Source organism: Centroberyx gerrardi, chromosome 5 (assembly GCF_048128805.1).
Source record: "Centroberyx gerrardi isolate f3 chromosome 5, fCenGer3.hap1.cur.20231027, whole genome shotgun sequence".
NCBI classification, from domain to species: domain Eukaryota; kingdom Metazoa; phylum Chordata; class Actinopteri; order Beryciformes; family Berycidae; genus Centroberyx; species Centroberyx gerrardi.
This window is the reverse complement of record NC_136001.1, coordinates 23,294,680-23,313,819: the sequence shown is the minus strand read 5'-3', so window position 1 is coordinate 23,313,819 and position 19,140 is coordinate 23,294,680. Positions and strand designations below refer to the sequence as shown.

At 43.7% G+C, this 19,140-nt stretch overlaps 1 protein-coding gene across 3 annotated transcripts; it reads left to right on the top strand.

Moving 5' to 3' along the window:
- Window positions 1-686: 686 nt before the first annotated feature.
- Window positions 687-18,370, top strand: per3 (period circadian clock 3). 3 transcript variants are annotated; one of them, XM_078283882.1, is made up of 23 exons: window positions 687-934; window positions 6,401-6,775; window positions 7,099-7,155; window positions 7,319-7,476; window positions 7,655-7,773; window positions 8,517-8,715; window positions 9,458-9,509; window positions 9,898-10,046; window positions 10,342-10,420; window positions 10,523-10,629; window positions 10,729-10,885; window positions 11,484-11,592; window positions 11,963-12,091; window positions 12,205-12,313; window positions 12,485-12,596; window positions 12,719-12,858; window positions 13,085-13,249; window positions 13,617-13,880; window positions 14,040-14,914; window positions 15,083-15,275; window positions 15,628-15,814; window positions 16,611-16,761; window positions 16,847-18,370. In XM_078283882.1, the coding sequence occupies exons 2-23, from the start codon at window positions 6,561-6,563 to the stop codon at window positions 16,964-16,966; spliced, it is 3,846 nt and encodes a 1,281-aa protein (XP_078140008.1). In that variant the 5' UTR covers window positions 687-934; window positions 6,401-6,560; the 3' UTR covers window positions 16,967-18,370. The 3 variants fall into 3 exon arrangements, with proteins under 3 accessions (XP_078140008.1, XP_071766122.1, XP_078140007.1); XM_071910021.2 differs by lacking the exon at window positions 687-934 and having other exon boundaries at window positions 6,375-6,775; window positions 7,108-7,155; XM_078283881.1 differs by lacking the exon at window positions 687-934 and having other exon boundaries at window positions 6,375-6,775.
- The last annotated feature ends 770 nt before the right edge of the window (window positions 18,371-19,140 follow it).

Below are 19,140 nucleotides of genomic sequence, written 5' to 3'. Positions count from 1 at the left end.
TTCTTGCCCTACCCCTACTCTACTCATTTTAAAGTCAGGTAGATATTACTCCATATCAAACACAATGTATAATATATTTTTGTTTGTTTGTTTTGGGAATTTTATCTAAATGTAAATTGCATTGTGACATTCCGTTTGGGAGATCATTAATTAATCAGAACTAAATGTTACAATTGTACATTTTAACAGATCTCCCCCCAATCGGACCATTCATTTATCCAGTAGTTGTGTGAAAGCAAAGAGCTTTCTGATGCGTCTGTACTTGCGTATGTAAGTACAGATGCACACGTTAAATTTTGACGTGTGCATTTTGGCCGTCTAATGACAATTTCCCGTGTTAACAGGGGTATTTTGAACGCGTTCATTTTGGCCATCTAAACGCGGCCATTTCTTCCGTGTTAACGCGGGTATTTTGAACGCGTTTATTTTTTACGCGGTCCATTTCGCCTTGTTAAGGCGTATTTTCCCAGACGGTTTTGTCCCCAATGGCTTTCGATAAAAACGAGTGCCTTGTTTTCTCCCTATTGCATAACATGGAGATCCACGTGAATCCCCTACCACCGGGGTCTAGACACGCCCACTTTCAGACGCTGTGCCCAATCATATGACAAATGCAAATTTCATCTGTCCAATCGGCATACGGTGGGCGTGGCTTATCAGCACCGGCCTCACGTTGCAGAAATGTGTCAAACGCTTCGGAATGGATGATGGTGTGCCAAACTGGGACATAATCAAAAGAACATACTTTTAGTACAATTCGACTATCCATTTGGCGGATTTTAGTTTCTTTGGGTTAAACACACTTGGATCAGAAGAGTTAAAGACTCCGGCTGAAGAACGAAGGATTGAAGTGGACTGACGTTAGCCATTAGGCTAACTATCCAAGCTAGCCAGCCACCTCGCGCACAGCACCAACGGACAGACAGCAGTGAATGTAAACAAATGAAATTCTATCATTGTCGTGTTTCGACTTGTTTTGTTTAGTTTTAGTATGTTGTTTTTGAGTTTGAAATTCGTGGGTATAGATTGCTTGTTATCTTCAAACAGTCAAGTGTGTCCTGGCTGTCAGTATTACTGGTGCTAACAGTTAGCTAACTAACAGTATATCTGTCATTGTGGGGGCCTAGTAAACCAGGGGGCTTAATCTAGCGATTCCGCGCTGGACTGACAAGCGAGTTAGTAGCATTGCTATAGCAAGATGACTAATGTTACTCTGACAGGTCTGCAGTGCACGAACGACAAATGTGATGATCATACTAATACACCAGGCAGTAAAATGGCCGTGTACATATTTGCAGATGGCCAGCTAACCGTAACTGGTACAAATTACTCTTTTTTTACTACCAGGCCTTACACACGGCTCTATTCTGTGTTTATAATATGTGTCAAATGTCATGTGCAGTGGGCCAGATATGTGGCGATACACGAAAACAATCACTAATTTATGGTTGCTTATGTTAGTGTATAGCAGCTGTGTCTGTATGTTTTAGTGAAGAGCGATGGAGTAAAACGTGTGAGTGTCAGGGTGAGGGTAAAGTGGGCTCTGCTTGACTGGCTTAAGTTACACACTAAGCTATGCTGTGGCTTGGGTCGCTGGGTTCATGTGGGGAGGGGGCGCTGACCTGTAAGTGAGTGTCAGGGTTGTTTTGAATAGGAGCGGATCATATGCAGTTGCTCACAAGTGTAAGAGGCTTGCTTTCTTCAGTGGATGGCAATAATTCAAACAGTCAGTATATCTGTGCATAGTTTTTTTTTCTTCTGTTTATCCTCGATGTTAAACAATCGGCTTGTACAGCTATATTTTACTGTAGTTACAAGCTGACCAGGTTTTTATGGTGACCTATATATCTTGGAGCACCTGTAGACTAGTTTAACTATCTGCTGTGTGTACCTCACCCCATGGATACTGAACCTGTAGTCAGAGGTCAGCAAGTTCAGGTTCACTGAAATCCCTGGCCCCTTACCTATTTTTTTTTTTTACCCCAGAAGACAACTTCAGGTGTAGATAGCTTGGTCTAAATGTTGCCACTCCTTGCTATGAAAGTCTTTGTACAGTATTGTGATTCATAACCTAATTTTATCGACCTGGGATCATGTATCCTGCCAAGCTTTGACTTCCGTCACTGCAGTCATTATGTGTGTGTGGTTGTTTGTTTGTGTTGTTTATGTATGCATGGATGGCTCAGCTAGGTTACATCCCAACTGAAACAGTTAACCACAAGACTGGAGTGTGTCTTTGTGGAGCTATTTGAGTTAGCAAAATCAACTCATTCATTGCTTTCATTCATTGTCAGTAGTCACATCCCCTTGGCTACCATTCAAGTAAACTGAAGCCAATATCAAAGAAGAAATAAGAATCTACCAAGCAAATATTTCAGAAACATTAGGAGATAGACACTTAATTTAGTAGGTCTATATCTATGTGTTTACAAACATTGCTTGGTCGTTCTTTGATTCCTTGTATAGCTGTTTCTCTTCATCTCTGCTGTTGCCATTTTGTACCTATTGTCCCATATTATTCAGTTACTTCTCTTCAACTGTCATGAGTCATCTTTTCCTCTATTTCCCACCATTTTCCCCTACTTCGGTTGATTTTGTAGAGAACAACGTTGCTGAAGAGCTAAAGGGTGTAGCTCCCTACTTAACAGAAGCCCATCATAAGACTGCATTCCACTAGCAGACCAAGTAGGATTTGTTACTTATTTAGGCAGTGCCACTCAACTCGTACAATTTCAATTAAAATGTATGATTTTTGCAGAGTTTTGCATCTCTTTGCCATCCAAGACGATCTGTTTTTTCCATTCAGATAGGCTAAAGGAAATGTGGTTTTGGTACTGTAGTATTGACCAGACATTTTGTGTTGGCCCTGGCCATGGTAAGACCTACTTAGGCTTTCTGTGCAATGGTGTGGCTATTGTAAATTCCTATTCTGGCCTCCAGTGGCATATTTTACCACAAACCCAAGTGCAGCCAAGTTAGTTACACATGTCATCTGTGGTTGACTATAACTAAAGAACCAGGGCTTAAAGACCGGCCAGGTGCCGGATTTCCGGCATATGGACGTTTTAGATTCACAAACTATTTTCGACAACAACAAAAAAAACTCACTCCACGTTGTTTTTGAAACGTTTTATCCAATCATATTTAGCGAAGCAAAGCAATATTTGACATTTACCAATGGAATGCGAGCAAGTTTTTTTTTTAGCGATAGTTACAGCTGCCGCCCCAGCAGCAATGACAGACCTGAACGTGATCTGTTTTAAACAATTTACAATCGTCATTCAGCATAAAAATGTGGCATTGCTTTGGCTGTTCTCTACAGAGCTCCCCAGGGGTCACCTGGTAAGAAAAAAATAATTGATGTGGAAATCCATACGGGCACCGATTGGTAAACCGCGCACGGCTCCATGCGCACGGAATAGTAAACCGTGCGCATGGATTAGTAAACCGTGCCCTCGAATTAGTAATCAGTGCGCACGGAGTCCTAAACCATGCCCGCGGATTAGTAGACCGTGCACACGGATTTGTAATATGTATATTGATAACGTCAAACAGGGACACCACAGCGGTCCACAGAGTTGCATATACAATTTAATTAACATGCTTTTTCTACAAGCATGATTTATAGGGAGTAAATGGGTTTCATATCGGATCATAAATTAGACCTACTGATGTGATTAATCAATGGTTATGGTTCACATATGGTCTAGGTGCCTAATGGCTATTACAGCTCACTATATGTATGCCAAGCTGTGTGTAATGGCTCTGGCTCACTGTATATAGGCCTAAAAGTCCCTCTTTGATGTTACCATCGTGGATATTACAAATCTGTGTGCATGGTTTACTAATCCATGGGCACGGTTAAGCCCTGAAGAACTGTCCATGTTCTATACTTACATAACAGGAAAAAAAAGTTTGCAAACGATAGGACCTGCCCTCTTTAAACTTGTTAAAAAATAAATAAATAAATAAACCTAACCTCTTTCCCCTCTCACAAGTGGAAAGAGAGAAAGATAACATTGACTGTGGCATTGCCTTATCAGATCTGTTTTTGTGTTTTATAATTCTGCCAGGACTAGAACATCATCCATCCACCACAACAGTGATGTGTGCGTGCATCTGCACGTGTTGCGTTGTGGTGCTCCCACATGTGTAGTGCAGCCATGATGTCTTGAGTGTTGGTGAGGGTAGCTGTGTTCATACACTCCAAATTGAGCAAGCCTGTTATGTAATCCTGCAGTGACGACCGTGTACTCACTGGTGAGCGGCGCAGGCTGTTTTCACTTCCTCATCTATGTGCTTCTCTGTCTTTCCATCTCTGTCTGTCTCTCAATCTCATCTGTCTCTTGTCTCACTGCTATCTGTATGTGTTGGTAGCCACAGAGTGTGTGTGTGTGTGTTTGTCACTGATATTTGGATGGCTGGTAGAAGACTGGCCATAGCTCCAGATAGAACACTAGAGAAGGGTAATGGTAATCTGACAGGTGTTGTTGTAATATTATGATGTTGAGATCAGTTTCAGAAGAATACAACAAAACATGAACAATTTTGAAATAGAAATGCCAGTTTTGAGTTGAGACTAATATGGTAGGGGTTAGCCTAGTTTTTGGATCAGCTCTAGACATTGGATAAGCCAGCTCAGGAATCATCTGCCCTGCTGAAGTGTCCTTGAGCAACTCACTGAATCTCTACTAGCTCAAGGGAGCTGCTCTGTAGCTGAGCATGGATGGGGGGCAAGCGAAAAGAGTCATTATGCAATCAAGTATCACATTATTATTACATTATTATTAGCAGTTTGTTTTGAATGGCATCTGGCTGAGTTGCGACTGGTCTTGGCAGTATCGGTGGATGAAATGTGCCCATACGGGTAAATCATAGATGATGGAGCTGAGTCAAAAAGCAATGACTCAGTGTGACTGTCACATAGCCAAATAGTGTTAGGTAACATCACACCAGATTGTGTTTGTTCACAGTTGAGAACAATGTAAAAAAAACTAAATGTTTTATTACGACACAGCAGACTTTTATATATTATATGCCTACAAAAGACTTTCACAACATCTGAATTGATATATAAGACATAGTACTTACATCCACAATCTTCTCCCGGTCTAAGTAAAAAAAAAAAAAAAAACACTGAAGAGGCCATTCAAGAGGCACTTTAGGAAAACGTACTAGTGGAGCTTATTCAGATGCCTTGTGCAAGGAAAAGAAAATAATACCTAGATGTCGTCATTCATCTTAAGAATGTCAACGTAAACCCCTGACAATGTTTAGGGTGAAAAAAATGAAACTAACTAAAGATTAAACAAGCTTGTGCCTCAGGAAATTACCTCATTTACTTAATTTTGATCCTAGACTTAAAATGTTTGGAAAACCTTGCAAAAGTGAGATTGAGTTTTTTTTTTGTGGTAGGGGAGATGGTACTTAATGGCCAAACATGAGTTGTATAGATATTTTGAGGCTGTAAAAAGTTTAATTGTGCTATTAATGGTAGTAAACAATAGTGATGGCAATGAGCAATTGAGTTTTAGAGAACTATATCTTGACTTATGGGGTAAGGAATTTCCAAGCACATTTCCTTGCAAGAATTTGAAGGCCTTTTTGACCTTGTCCACCAGGTTCCAACCCATTGTATTGAATAACAAAATATCAGCCTATGAACCTTTGTGAGACCCTTTATGAGAGACAAAAACATGCTGGCCAAAAACAAATCATGCTGAATGTGGTGGTATGTCATTTGTGACAATTATTTCTTGAAAATGTATAAATTGTGAAATCATTTTCAGTCCCCATTAAGCCAATGCACAATGCTAAACCTGAGTGAAATGAAGACTGTAGATAGGTCTAGTCGCTAACTATTTAAGATCAATTAGATTTTTCTGTCCCATAGCACAAAATGACCATAATATATCTGTGGGCGTTTAATAGGGTTGTTGATCAATGCCAGTGACTCAAAGATTACTTTGGCAGGTGCTGAGAGTTCTGGCATTCAAAAACTCACTTTCCAGCCCCTACTCTGTGCTATGAGCAAATGGCCGGTATCATAACACATTTCATTCTCAAGCCATAAAAACAAATGACAAAGCAGTATTATTATTATAGTAATTTGCATTGTGATATATTACCTCTTCGCTAGTTGTTTCTGTTGGATCTCTACTGTAATGAACTAGCTTACTCATCTCTGTTGTGAAAATGTGACTCAAGTGTTTGTGTCAATTACAGTACCACCGTAAGCTGTGCCAGAGGCCTGTCACTAAGTCATAGATTGCTTAATCTTTCAATACAGCTCCTTTCTGCAATTCAGTTCTTTTGAGAATGTATTTTCTAATACAATCCTGTATTACTTGTGCTGTTATTGTTTCTCACTGTTTTTTTTCTTTTCCTCTCAATCCTACAGTGCTAAAGGCTGCGACTTAGGTCCAACATTCAGCACTGATTGGATGACTGCAAATTTACCTGCACCACGTGGAACATGGTCCCCGTTATGTGCATATGAAGGACCCTGTTGACTACCAAAATTGGATGAAATTCTGTTGATTGGTGACCAAAGCGCGGAGATGCCTGGAGGAGAAAGTGGTCCAGATGGGGAGGAGCCTGCGTTACCGTCGGCAACAGGAGAAGGTGGAAGGAGGGAGAAGGTATCGCCGAGGCAGCAGGGTGGAGGGGCGGGGCAGGAAGATGAGGAGATGACCAGCGGATCACATGATCTCTCTTCCTCAGCCCATCACAGTCCTGGCAGCACCACAGGATCCACATCAACCTCCACTAAGAGGTATATGGCTTTTTTTCCCCTCTTGATTCCATGCACCCTGACTTCTTGCATATCACGTCATTCCACACTGACCTGAGGTGCTGTGTCATCTCTCCCATTCCATCTCAAAAAGAACATAAGAAAGATTATTAGAATAGATGGAAGGACCATTGTACAATAAAATGCAACCAGCAGCACTTATTATAAGTTGATCAGAGTGAGGCAATGAGGGCCACTGTCCCACTGTGTAAGTTCCTGGACAAACAGAAAAACAACATTTGTCTTAAAATTGTGCTGAAACCTGTTTTCTCTCCTCCCATTCCTTCCGGCTCATCCTCCTGCAGTCTCCACAGCTCGCTGTCTGGTCAGGCAGGCCAGCACACTGAGGGCAGCAGTGGCAGGTAAGCTTGTACGTGTGTGTGTGTGTGTGTGTGTGTGTGTGTGTGTGTGTGTGTGTCTCTGTGTGTCTAAGCTTTACATTTTTAACAAGCACCAAATGCACTGTGTTGTATGCGTGGCCTAAATATCTCATCCTTATGGCACCTCCAACTGTGTGTGTACCAGTGAGAATGCAGATGCTGGCAGAGGACAGGCCCACAGAGAGGTGATGATGACAGTGGCCGAGATGAAGAAGAAGCTTCCGTCAGACAAACGCAGTCGCAGTAAAGCCAGCACTGTGGAGGCCTTACATTACGCACTCAACTGTGTCAAACAAGTGCAAGGTAACGTGACCAAATGCATGTCTGCTGCAGACTGACACTTTTCTGGCTCACTATCATAACAGTTTCAGTGACGCTAATTGCCAAGTCCTTTTCTCTCCGACTAGCCTGATGTCTTTTGGTTTCGTGTCAAAACCTAGACCTGAGGGATGAGCATGTGTGTTTCTGTTGTCTTCTGTAGCCAATAGTGAATACTACAAACTGCTGATGCATAACGGCCAGAAAGAGAGAGGAGACGCCACTGTTTGCACGCTGGACGAGTTGGAGAGAGTCACCTCTGAACACACCCTTAAGAACACGGTATGCAGACACACACACACACACACATACACTGCCAGTCAAAAGGTTGGACACACGCATTTTTGTTTGTTTTTACCATTTTTCACATTTTAGAATAATATTTAAGACATCAAAACTATGAAATAACACAAAAGGAATTATGCAGTGCCCAAAAAGGTGTTAAACAAATCAAAGTGATCTTATATTTTAGATTCTTTAAAGTAGCTGCCCCTTGCCTCGATGGAAAGGCAAAGGCTTTGGAAAGAAATTCATACATAGGCATCAACTTCACTATTTATATTTGTCAAGAAACAAATTTCAGTGGTAGTGTACAAACATACACACAACTCAAAGGAACTGATGGCATTATCACATCACTAAAAACTACATTCTGCCCTAATTCTTGCATACATTTTTTACTGAACACATGCACTCTCAGCTTTGCAGTCATGAGAACAAACCTTAGCTAGATGAGATATGTTGTGTGCAGTGGCTTCAATAGCTTTTCATGTTTCCTATTTGGAAGCCCTTTCAAGGCTCCATTACAGTTCAAACAGTCTCAAAAAAGCACTGCATCACTCAGGACAAACACTTTCATATGTATGCGCACGTGTGCATCGTTTGTTTTTTGCTTTATGCTTGGGCGGGCGTGTGTGGGTGGGTGTGTGTGTTTACTGCTGTTGTGTGTGTCTGTGACTTGGCTTGCTTGTGTGTGTGTGTCTCTCTCCATGTGCGTACGTACGTCTGTCCGTGTGTGTGTGTAGGATTCGTTCGTGGTGGTTTTTTCTCTGTCGAGTGGCCGTGTGCTGCACGCGTCGGAGCAGGCTCCCAGCATCCTGTGCTGCAAGAGGAAGTTCCTGGAGTCGGCCAAGTTTGTGGACCTGCTCTTCCACCAAGACGTCAACGTCTTCTACTCACACACAGCCCAGCCACACCTGCCACCCTGGAGCAATTCGCACACAGGTATGTTTGTACCGGGGTTATTATAGTTTTTGATTTTTTATTAGTTTTCATTTTATATAGTTGTCAATTTTTATTACACTTTCAGTTAAGTTTCACTTCGTTCTTTGATAGCAGTTCAGAACAGGTGTTTTGTATACGTTTGTGTATTGTGTAATACAAACAATAAATCATAAATTAAAAAATACATACATGCATTTTTAAATTTATCCTCAACTAATGTTGGAACTATTTGGTTTCATGCTGCACAAATGAACAACAATAATATAAATTCATGTAGCTCAAAATAATCCCAAATGGGACTCTCAAGTATTTGAGTCTTACAAACAGTGAGGCATTGGCAATGCTGGCGCTTCCTCTGAGACCTAGAGGTGCTCATGGGGCCTAAGAAGGGGGGATAAGCCTGTGGCATCGTTACCGTTCAGCAAAAATATTAGCCAAAAATTATCTACCCAAAATTCATTGTCTTTTTTACCCTACACATAAACAAAAAGACAAATCCTAAAAACATTTCACATATATATATATATATTTTTTTTTTAATTAGTAATTATTATTATTTAGTTTAGTTCAATCTTTCACAAAGTCTAGTTCGTTTTTAATCGTTTTTGTCTTAGTTTTAGTTTACCATGTTTACGTGAATGCGTGTGTGTGTGGGTGTGTGGGTGTGTGGGTGTGTGGGTGTGTGTGTGTGTGTGTGTGTGTATAGAGGCAGCTAACAAACCTTACTCTGCTCTCTCTACAGCGGCGGTTCTATTTGAGTGTGCCCAGGTCAAGTCCTTCTTCTGCAGAATCAGGTCAGTATTTGTTTAGTATTTATCTCTGTAGGGGTCATTTCAGATACTAGGCCCCCCATGATTCCATGATTCCGTGATTTTTCTTGGAAAATAGGTTGTCCACAGAAAAATAGAGAAGCCGTACAATCTTGCAGAACATCATCAGAAATGCCCTGCAATTACATATCTGTATCACTAGAGGGCAGTTGAGGGTCTCACATACAGCCTGAGTACCCCATGGGACCTTTTTATGACCCATACAGCCCAGAAAACCTCAATTAACAAATATTTCTGTAACACACTCTTACAGACAAAACTGGTAGCTGAATAGATTTGAATGTATCAATCACACACACACATTGTTCACACAATATCCAATGAAACCTCTAATTCTAATGTATGTTTTTAGGGGCGGGAAGGACCGTGAGGGTGAGATGCGTTACAACCCGTTCCGGATCACTCCCTACCTGCTGAAGGTGCAGGGAAGAGGGGCCAGAGGGGAGGAAGAGGAGCCGTGCTGTCTGGGACTGGCTGAACGCATCATCTCAGGATATGAGGGTATGAGTACCAGCACCGCAGACTGCACACGACACAAGAAGCCTTCCACTTTTTTAGGGATGTGATTTTCAGTTGTTTTGTTGTTGTTGTTTTTTGGACACACAACTCTGATTCATTTCTAATGGGAGATTACTGATTTCCTGCTATTTTCCAGGCATAATATGTCCCCACCGAGACCAGCTCTTTAATTATTCAGTACCTCAGTATACTCATGCTATGTATTATGCAGGAAGAAACATCCCATTGGCATACTGCTTTATCATAGTGCTGACGTTGGTATTATTCACTCCTGCAGCACCTCGGATCCCCATGGACAAACGTATCTTCACCACCACACACTCTCCAGGCTGTGTGTTCCTGGAAGTGGATGACAGGTCACCACACACACTTGCACATGCACAAACTGAACAGAATTGATGTCGAGCTATAAGATGCCAGTGTGTTGATCGAACTAACTTGATGGTGACTATCCACAGGGCTGTGCCGTTGCTAGGATACGTTCCTCAGGATCTGATTGGCACATCGTTGTTGACTTGTGTTCACCCTGAGGACCGCTCCCTCATTCTCTCTATGCACCGGAAGGGTAAGTGTTGTTTACAGTGGCCGACCAATCATTCAGGCTCTACTACAACTTCCACCCTCATCCTGTTGTTCTTACCCGCTCTCCTCTCACCATGTCTAGTGTTGAAGTATGCGGGCCAGCCTCCGTTTGAGCACACACCGGTGCGTCTGCGCTGTCAGAATGGAGACTACGTCACCCTGGACACCAGCTGGTCCAGCTTCATCAACCCTTGGAGCCGTAAGGTGGCCTTCATCATCGGACGGCACAAAGTCAGGACGTAAGGGACAGCGCACGCACACACACACACACACACACACACAAAGCATAATACACTAAGCATAACAATGGTTAAGTGTTTTATCTGCAACAAGTGCACTAGCCCTTTCTAGGTGCTCAGTTGGGGGGTTGGGGTGGTGGTTATGCATGATTGGAGTGAGCAAAATTGCGTTTACTTTTAAGACTCCAAAACTTGTTAACACCAAAGTGCTGTGGTAGGACAGTGTTGTTGTAACTAAGAGAATCACCAAACAAAATATTGAATTAATGTGTTGGCGTAGCCACTACAGTTAGAAAATCACCAACCTACTTCCTGGTATGTGGATGTACAGTGCACCAACCTAGCTCATGCTTGTTTGACTTCTGCCGCTCTGCCTTGTGTACGAGCGCACACTGTATTTACCTTACGCAGCGCTACTGGGGCTCTGCATACCATAATTCTCTTAAGCACTATGCATTGCAAAAAGTGTTACACATAATCCAACGAATACACAGAGCCAGGCTTTTATTGAGGTGCTCCTCCCTTCACTATTCTTTCAGATTTTCTAACAATATGTACAAAATGATGACATCCCTGTGCTGTTTGTCTTTGTCTCTAGGAGTCCGCTGAATGAGGATGTGTTTGCTGCTCGGACTAAAGAGGATTTTCCAGTCACCCATGAGGAGATAAAAGATCTGCAAGCCAAGATCTATAAGCTGTTCCTGCAGGTGACTACATGCATGTACATAGGTGTACTCCTTACACATGCATACACACACACACACACACACACACACACACACACACACATTTGCATGCATATTTTTCATGTTAAACATGCAAATGTTATAACACCTATAGGCTGGTTAGCTTACAGTGAGAGCAGCAATAGAATAATCTTCAATTCCTAAATCATCCACATGACAAACAGTCAATAGCAAGGAGTGGAAGATCAGAGCCATAGTGCCTTGAAAATAACAATAGAATAAGAGGAAAAACAATAGAACGTGTCATCTGATCTTTTGTTTTTCTTTTGGTGTGTGTGTGTGCGTCAGAGATTCTCCAGTACCTTCATCTGTTTGTGTTTCTCCTCCACAGCCGGTCCATAACAATGGCTCCAGTGGTTACGGCAGTTTGGGAAGCAACGGCTCCCATGAGCACTACATCAGTGTAGCTTCTTCCAGTGACAGCAATGGCAACCTGTGGGAGGATTCACACCGCGAACCGGTGAGACTTCACAGTAACATCACTGGCCAGAAGGCCACACGTTGGCACAATTAAATAACACTGCTGGCAAAGTTAATCATGCTGATACTGTGTGTGCACATGCTTGCTTGCAGATGACTCTGCAGCAGATCTGTGCTGATGTGAACAGAGTCAAGAGTTGGGGCCAGCAGGCGTACCTGGATTCCAGAAACAAAATGACTTCTCTGGGCAAACCTGCCACAGGTAATGCAGCACCGCACATACTACATTATTGCTGAAACATGTGCATGTACCTTCACTCATCACATCCTCACAAACTTTAATACATTTTGCAGCCTGACAAAACATTTTAAAAACATTATTTATCCAGGGAAAGTGAGCATTCTTGGCTAAAATTGCCCTTTGTTCCCCCAGCACCTCTGCGCCCCCCAGCCTCCAACGCCAGGGCCAGAGATCGTGAGGAAAGCAGGAAGCAAACACACATTCCCTCCTATCAGCAGATCAACTGTGTGGACAACATTATCAGGTGTGTGGAGATAGCATCATCTTTTCACTCTCAGTTTATTAACTCTATGCTTGAGCATCTAATCCCTGTCATACTATTTATTGTTTGTTTGTGTGTGTGCTTGTGGTGGTTGTGTGTCCCAGATATCTGGAGAGCTGTACAGGTCCGGCTCTTAAGCGCAAGAGTGAATCTCATTCCCTGGCTACTTCTTCCTCCTCATCTTCTACCTCAGAAGACGACAAGCCTACTGGAGCCACAGAAACCGCTCAGGCCAGCTCAGATGGTAGTACACACACACACACACACACACCTATCATATTCCCACTTTCACGAACATCATTTGATAGACCTTCTTCATGCAGCCTTACATTTATACCCTTCGTCTGAAATTGAAAATGTTTTCCGTTTGCATCAACGTATCAGTCCAATATCATGTGGGGAAAGTATTGCAATATTCCTTCCAACAGCAACATCATCTGTTCCTTGTCTTCTTTTTTCTCTGTGTCCAGTGGTGGTGTTGGACAGTCAGGTGTCGGTGGGCTCTACGGCAGCAGCAGTAGTTGGAGCGCCTCTGACAGACATCACCATGTCCACTAAGGCCATGAGCGTGGTCTCTGTCACCAGCCAGTGCTCCTACAGCAGCACCATAGTCCATGTGCCACAGCCTGAGTCAGGTACAGGATACCACACAAACCTTCCTGTACATGTGTTATGTCCATCTGTGTATCTGATAATATGAATCACTAATGATGCACTCTTGCATCTGCTCTGTAGTTATGTGGAAAGCTGGTGATGCATATTTTTCACACCCTGCATATATGCTGTGAATTCATAGATCTTTAAACTTCAAACATCTGCTAACATAAAAATCTGTCAATAGTCAACGTAGCGAGAATGCTTTCAATTATTATTTTATTTATTATAGCTTGTGATTTCTTTTTGAGGAATTAGTAGAGTTACTGCTCAGGTAAGGTCTGTAATCTCACTTTTGAAAGTGTTGAGAATCTCATTCCCTTTTCTTCCTTGATGCCTTCCCCCCAGAGGTGACAGCGCTAGAGGATGCGCCGATGGGCAGTGAGCCTGCTGACCCTGCCCCAACCCCCGCCCGTCCAGCCCCGAGCCCCGCCCCTAGCCCCGCCGCAGAGGAACTACGTTTAGTGGGCCTCACCAAGGAGGTGCTGTCAGCTCACACCCAGAAGGAGGAGCAGGAATATGTGGATCGTTTCCGCCATCGCATCCTCCAGAGCCCCTACAGTTCCTATCTACAGCAGGACAACAGCTCCATGGCCCACTCCCACCACCCAGGTCTGTGTGTGTGTATTTCAAAGCATGATATTTCACTGACAATTGTTTTGATACTACATCTGTGTGGAGATTTTTAGAGAGGCAACAAGTTTTGTGAATTCTGATACATTGGTAAGTTTCGTGGAGCTCATTCTGCAGCCGGTATCCATCTCACCCCAGGCGACTACATCATGCGTCCATTGAGCGCTGGTGGGTGGAACCGCTCTCGGACAGGGAAGCCTAGACACAAGCGGCCCAAACCGCAGGATTCATCAGACAGCTACGCCTCCCCACCTGGACCCCCTCGCCGTCTCCCCAACTCCTCCTGGCCCTCCTCGGAGTCCTCCCAGCCCCAGATGGGGGTGCCCTACAGCCAAATGTCCTCACTCCAGACGCCGTACTTCCCCATGATGGGGACCCAGCCTGGCCTGGAGCAGCCAGAACCACAACAGCCGCCAGGAGTGACTCCCATGGAGCCGCAGCCTCCTGACCAATCCCAGCCCAACTACAACTTCAACATCATGCAGCCTGCTCAGAACCTGCCAGGCATGCAGTCAGTCCAGATGCAGCCCATCCAGAACCTGCAGAATATCCAGAACTTTCACAGCCTGCAGCCCATGGCCCCAGCCCAGAGCATCAACCCTTACATGGCCCCAGTCATGGCTGTCATCCTACCCAACTACCCAACTTTCACCCCGGGTTACCCGTCCATTTATCCGCCATCCGCTCCGTCTATGCTGCCCCAGGCACCCTTTACCATGGCAGGCTTTGCCCCCGGCGCTGCCCCCTTTCCCCCGCTCCAGCCCCAGTTCCAGGCCCAGCCTGGGCCCCACCCTCAGGCTTCCTCAGGCCCTCTGCTTTGCTCACCCAGAGCCAGCTCCTCTGTGGGGGAAGAGGAAGAGGCAGCTGAGCCTCGGGCTTTGTTCTCCAGCTCTCGCTCAAGTTCTCCCCTTCAACTCAACCTTCTGCAGGAGGAGCTGCCCAAACCCAGTGAAGGGCAGAGCAGCACTGGGCACAACCACGCTGAGAGCCTGCATGAACCACACGTTGAGGGGGTGAGTCAGCTCTCACCTGTCAACCTTCACTGCATGTGTCCACCATTTTATTATTTGTTATTCTTAATCAAGAAATGAAAAAAATAATATAAGAGCACCGCCATTCAAAAGTTTTACACTTGTATAACTTGTATAGTAGGTCTGACTGTTAACCTTTGCCTTGGTCAGGGCGATGTCCCTAGTGTGTCTGGAAACCACGATACCCAGTCCACATCCAGTGAGCTGCTTGACCTGCTGCTGCAGGAAGACGCCAGGTCGGGGACCGGCTCCAATGCCTCGGGGTCTGGGTCAGGGGAGTCTGGTGGCTCCCTGGGATCGGGATCTGGCTCCGGCTCCAATGGAACCTCCACCTCACTCACAGGTAGGAAGGAAAACACACACACACACACACTTGCTGTGTCTGTGAAACATCTTCATGGTTGACACAGCCTAATACTGGATTGGCTTTTTTACTTGTCACACATTCTCTCCCATACACTACTGACTCTTGTCCCTATGCTTTATACTTAATTTTGATCAAGTTCAACTTTATTGTCATTCCACCTTGCACAGAAATCCAAAACCTTTTCTTGGGGTCACGGTGTCTTCCAAACAATAGTACACTGAAAATAAAATGGTGCACACAAGGACAATATAAGACAAAACAACAGTGCAATGTGTTGTTAACAATAGTAGTGTGAAGTAACTGATGCATAGCTCTCGCTGGGTTACAGGCAGCAGCAACAGCAGTAAATACTTTGCCAGCAACGACTCATCAGACACATCACACAAAGCCCGTAAGAGCCAGGAGGCAGCAGCAGAGCACCAACACAGCTTCGAAACTCGTGTGGAGAATTCCCTGTGGAGCATGATCCAGCACACCCCTGAGCCTGTCATGATGACATACCAGATCCATCCCAGGTACACACACCAACACCGCTCCGCTCTTTTCAAAATCGTTCCCTTGTACTAATTTAGATGCACATGACCAATCTTCCTTGAAAAACCAAAAACTACCTTATTAGCATACTGTGTAAATATGAAGCTCTACACTGCAAAAGTCATTTAAAGTCAAGTATTGATTCCTAAAATCTTGTTTTCCTTAAAACAAGTGAAAGAAAATTTGCCAATGGGGTGAGTCAATTTCACTTGTTTCCAATGGAGTCTCACTTGTTTTGAGAATTTTCTTAAAGTGAAAGTATCTTGAAATTAGGCAGATCACTGCACAAGATACTGTGGTAACACTTTCCTTTACTAGGTATTAACCTGTATATTAACCTATGGAAAAGTATTGCAAGTACACAATATCACTGTGTAGGTACTTGATAAAAATCTCCTGACATAATGTACTTTTAATGAAGCCGTTTGAATGGTGTGTTTCACTGTTGTAAGTACATAATGTATTAGGGAGTACCTACACAGTAATATTGTGTACTTACTTTTCCATCGATTAATACACTGGAATAAGGCCATAGTAAAGTTAAGGGTTACCGATAATGTTGCTTGATTCAAGAACAATCGTAAACAAGGTGATTTGGAAACAAGTGAAAATATCTCACCCAATTGGCAGATTTTCTTAACTTGTTTTAAGAAAAAATAAGACTTTGAGACACAATACTCGACTAAATTACTTAAGATGGATATTTTTTGGGTACTCCAATCCTACATTTCTCAACGCGGCCTTTTTATTCTGTATCCTGTGTTTTGTTTCCCCCAGGGACCAGAACGAGGTGTTGGCAGAGGACATGGAGAAGCTGCGTGTGCTTCAGCCCCTCCAGCCCTGGTTCAGCCAGGAGCAGAGAGAGGAGCTGGCCCAAGTCCACCCCTGGATCCAACAGCACACTATCCCACAGGAGATAGACACGCAGGTGGGGAACACACACATACATACAAACAAATACACATCTTCATGCTCACCTGAACACACGTCTAATGTGTTTTTGTGTCTCTCAGGGTTGTGTGAGCTGCAGCTCAGCGGCAGGGATGGCCCACTCCCCCCACCCTCCTGCTCCCGACAGCTCCTCCCCTTTGGAAAGCCCCAAGCAGGACTCCTGTCCTACACTGGACACCTGATAGACCTGTAACTTAGGGGGACATCCAACCAGCCCTGCTGGAAACCTAATTTCCCACCATGCATCTCTCCTGACCAATCCGAAGGAGCGGGTCCCTTTCTCTTAGTTTGAAGTTTGACACACATATTACACAATGTAAATGTATCAGAGGCTGGACCAGGGTGCGAGAGACAGAGGAGACGAGAGAGACGGGCATATTCACTGGCAGGTCTCTGTCAGTCAGCCTAATGTGACCGCCTTTATTGGACCATAAATATTATACCTCTCTTCTCATTGTGTGTATAGCCCCAGTAGGGGTTGGTTTGTATTTGAGTACAAGACTGACCAGAGCCTCTGGCACTTTGAACCGCAAGATGCTCAATATGGGAAGAGGGTCCCATGGACACTGAACATGAGCTTTGTGTATACAAACCCAGTCTTGAGGGATGCGTGTCACTGGGTGACGGTACAAACTGTTGGACAGAGTACCAGGACAGAGCTGGCCCTGATTCAGTACCAGAACACACACCGGACTCTTCTCCTACAATGACATGGGGTACAGCTTATGTGTGTGTCATATGAGCGCCTTTGACAAAATAGGCACTTACCATGGTTGACACATGGCGGATTCTTCGACGGACACCAAGACAAAGACGCATTTCTGCTGCTTTCTGTTTATAATGTTCAAATTCTATTCTTGTAAGTAAATTGTTATCAGAACGTGTTCTGTTATTCCAAAGGTTGGTTTCCCCTTGCCCTAAACCTCACTTTTCATGTTAGTCTGGCTCACCAACAACAGCAGACATGTTTCAGATCTAATGAGGAGCACTTAGTCAAGCATCCAAGTTGCCCGAAATGTACTGTAGCGTACCGTTTCTCTACCAAGTATCCTGCCTGTACTTTACCCTACAGTACCTGTAGCCTAGTTCTAATTGTAAACTAACGGCGATACAGCGTGGCCCAGCCTTCACCTGATCCTGGGTTTACTTATTGAATGAATTGCTTTTAGACTCTGTGTTGCTGTCTGGTCGCGCCGTGTCTGTGTGTGTGTGTGTGTGTGTTCATGTGCGAGAGTGAGACGGATTCATTGAGGCTAATCCATTGTACTTCTGTGAATGTTCTGTCACTCTTTTTATTGTATTGCTTTCAGAATGCACGTGAACTTGTGAGCGAGTGTGTGTGTGTGTGTTGACCGATTGTGCTACTTTGAGAGAACTGCTTCCTTCGATACAGTTGTCCAGCAGTGCAAGACACACCAGGGTTTTCTACCATTTTTAGATTGAATGAAAGTATATTGCAGTACAATGTATTTTATAGAAAACGTATACAAAACAAACTTCACAAAGTGTGTAAAAAGCCATTTGTCTTGAATTCAGGGACTGTTTGTTTGTGACACAATGGAATGAATAAATGAACTATGACCTAATTTGTCCTCAGGTGCGATTGATTGTCTGATAGTTGGAAATTTAAATTGTTCAAAGATGAAGGTGACAATGGTAAGTAAGGTAGCTAAAGAAAGGAAAGGCCACAACAGATGTATTGAAATGAATCACTTTGACAACAGCAATGCAGAGGTAGTCTTCAGTGATTGGTGCACACTTAGCAGGGCAGGTGGGTTAATTTAAAGAGGGCAATGTTAATGAATGTTAATGAGCATACTGGATGAGTTTTCATTCTCTGCAACGGTGAGGGGATATGCAGAAGAGAGAAATACACTATCCCTAAATTTGCAATCAGTGGCATTTGATTCTTTAATATTTAGCATAGCCTTGAGATTGGGAAAATCAAATGTGCTCTTATTCTTTTGAGTTTGACTCTTTTAGATAACAGAAGTTAGAAGGGCTACATCTTCAAATTAATGTTACTTTTCATTTTTTTTCTCAAAATACACTTGTTAGCATTACATCAGTCTCAGGACAGGGAGAGGGAGGGGAGGGGACTCGTGATCCCCATTGTCCTGTTCATTTCTAGTCCTTAGTTGCATTACATTCATGCAGCAGTGCACCTGTTGGCGTATACTGTATGTGTGTGTGTGTACCTATCCACCTGCATGATGACTTCCTTGGCCCATTGCAGAACATCCCACTGAAGTGAGAGACAGGATGTGAGAGGTCAGACTGTCACAAGCAGCTGAGCAGAAGACAGGAGGCTCTACAGTATCTGTCAGTGTGTGTTTGGCACTGTTTGTCCTGGCCT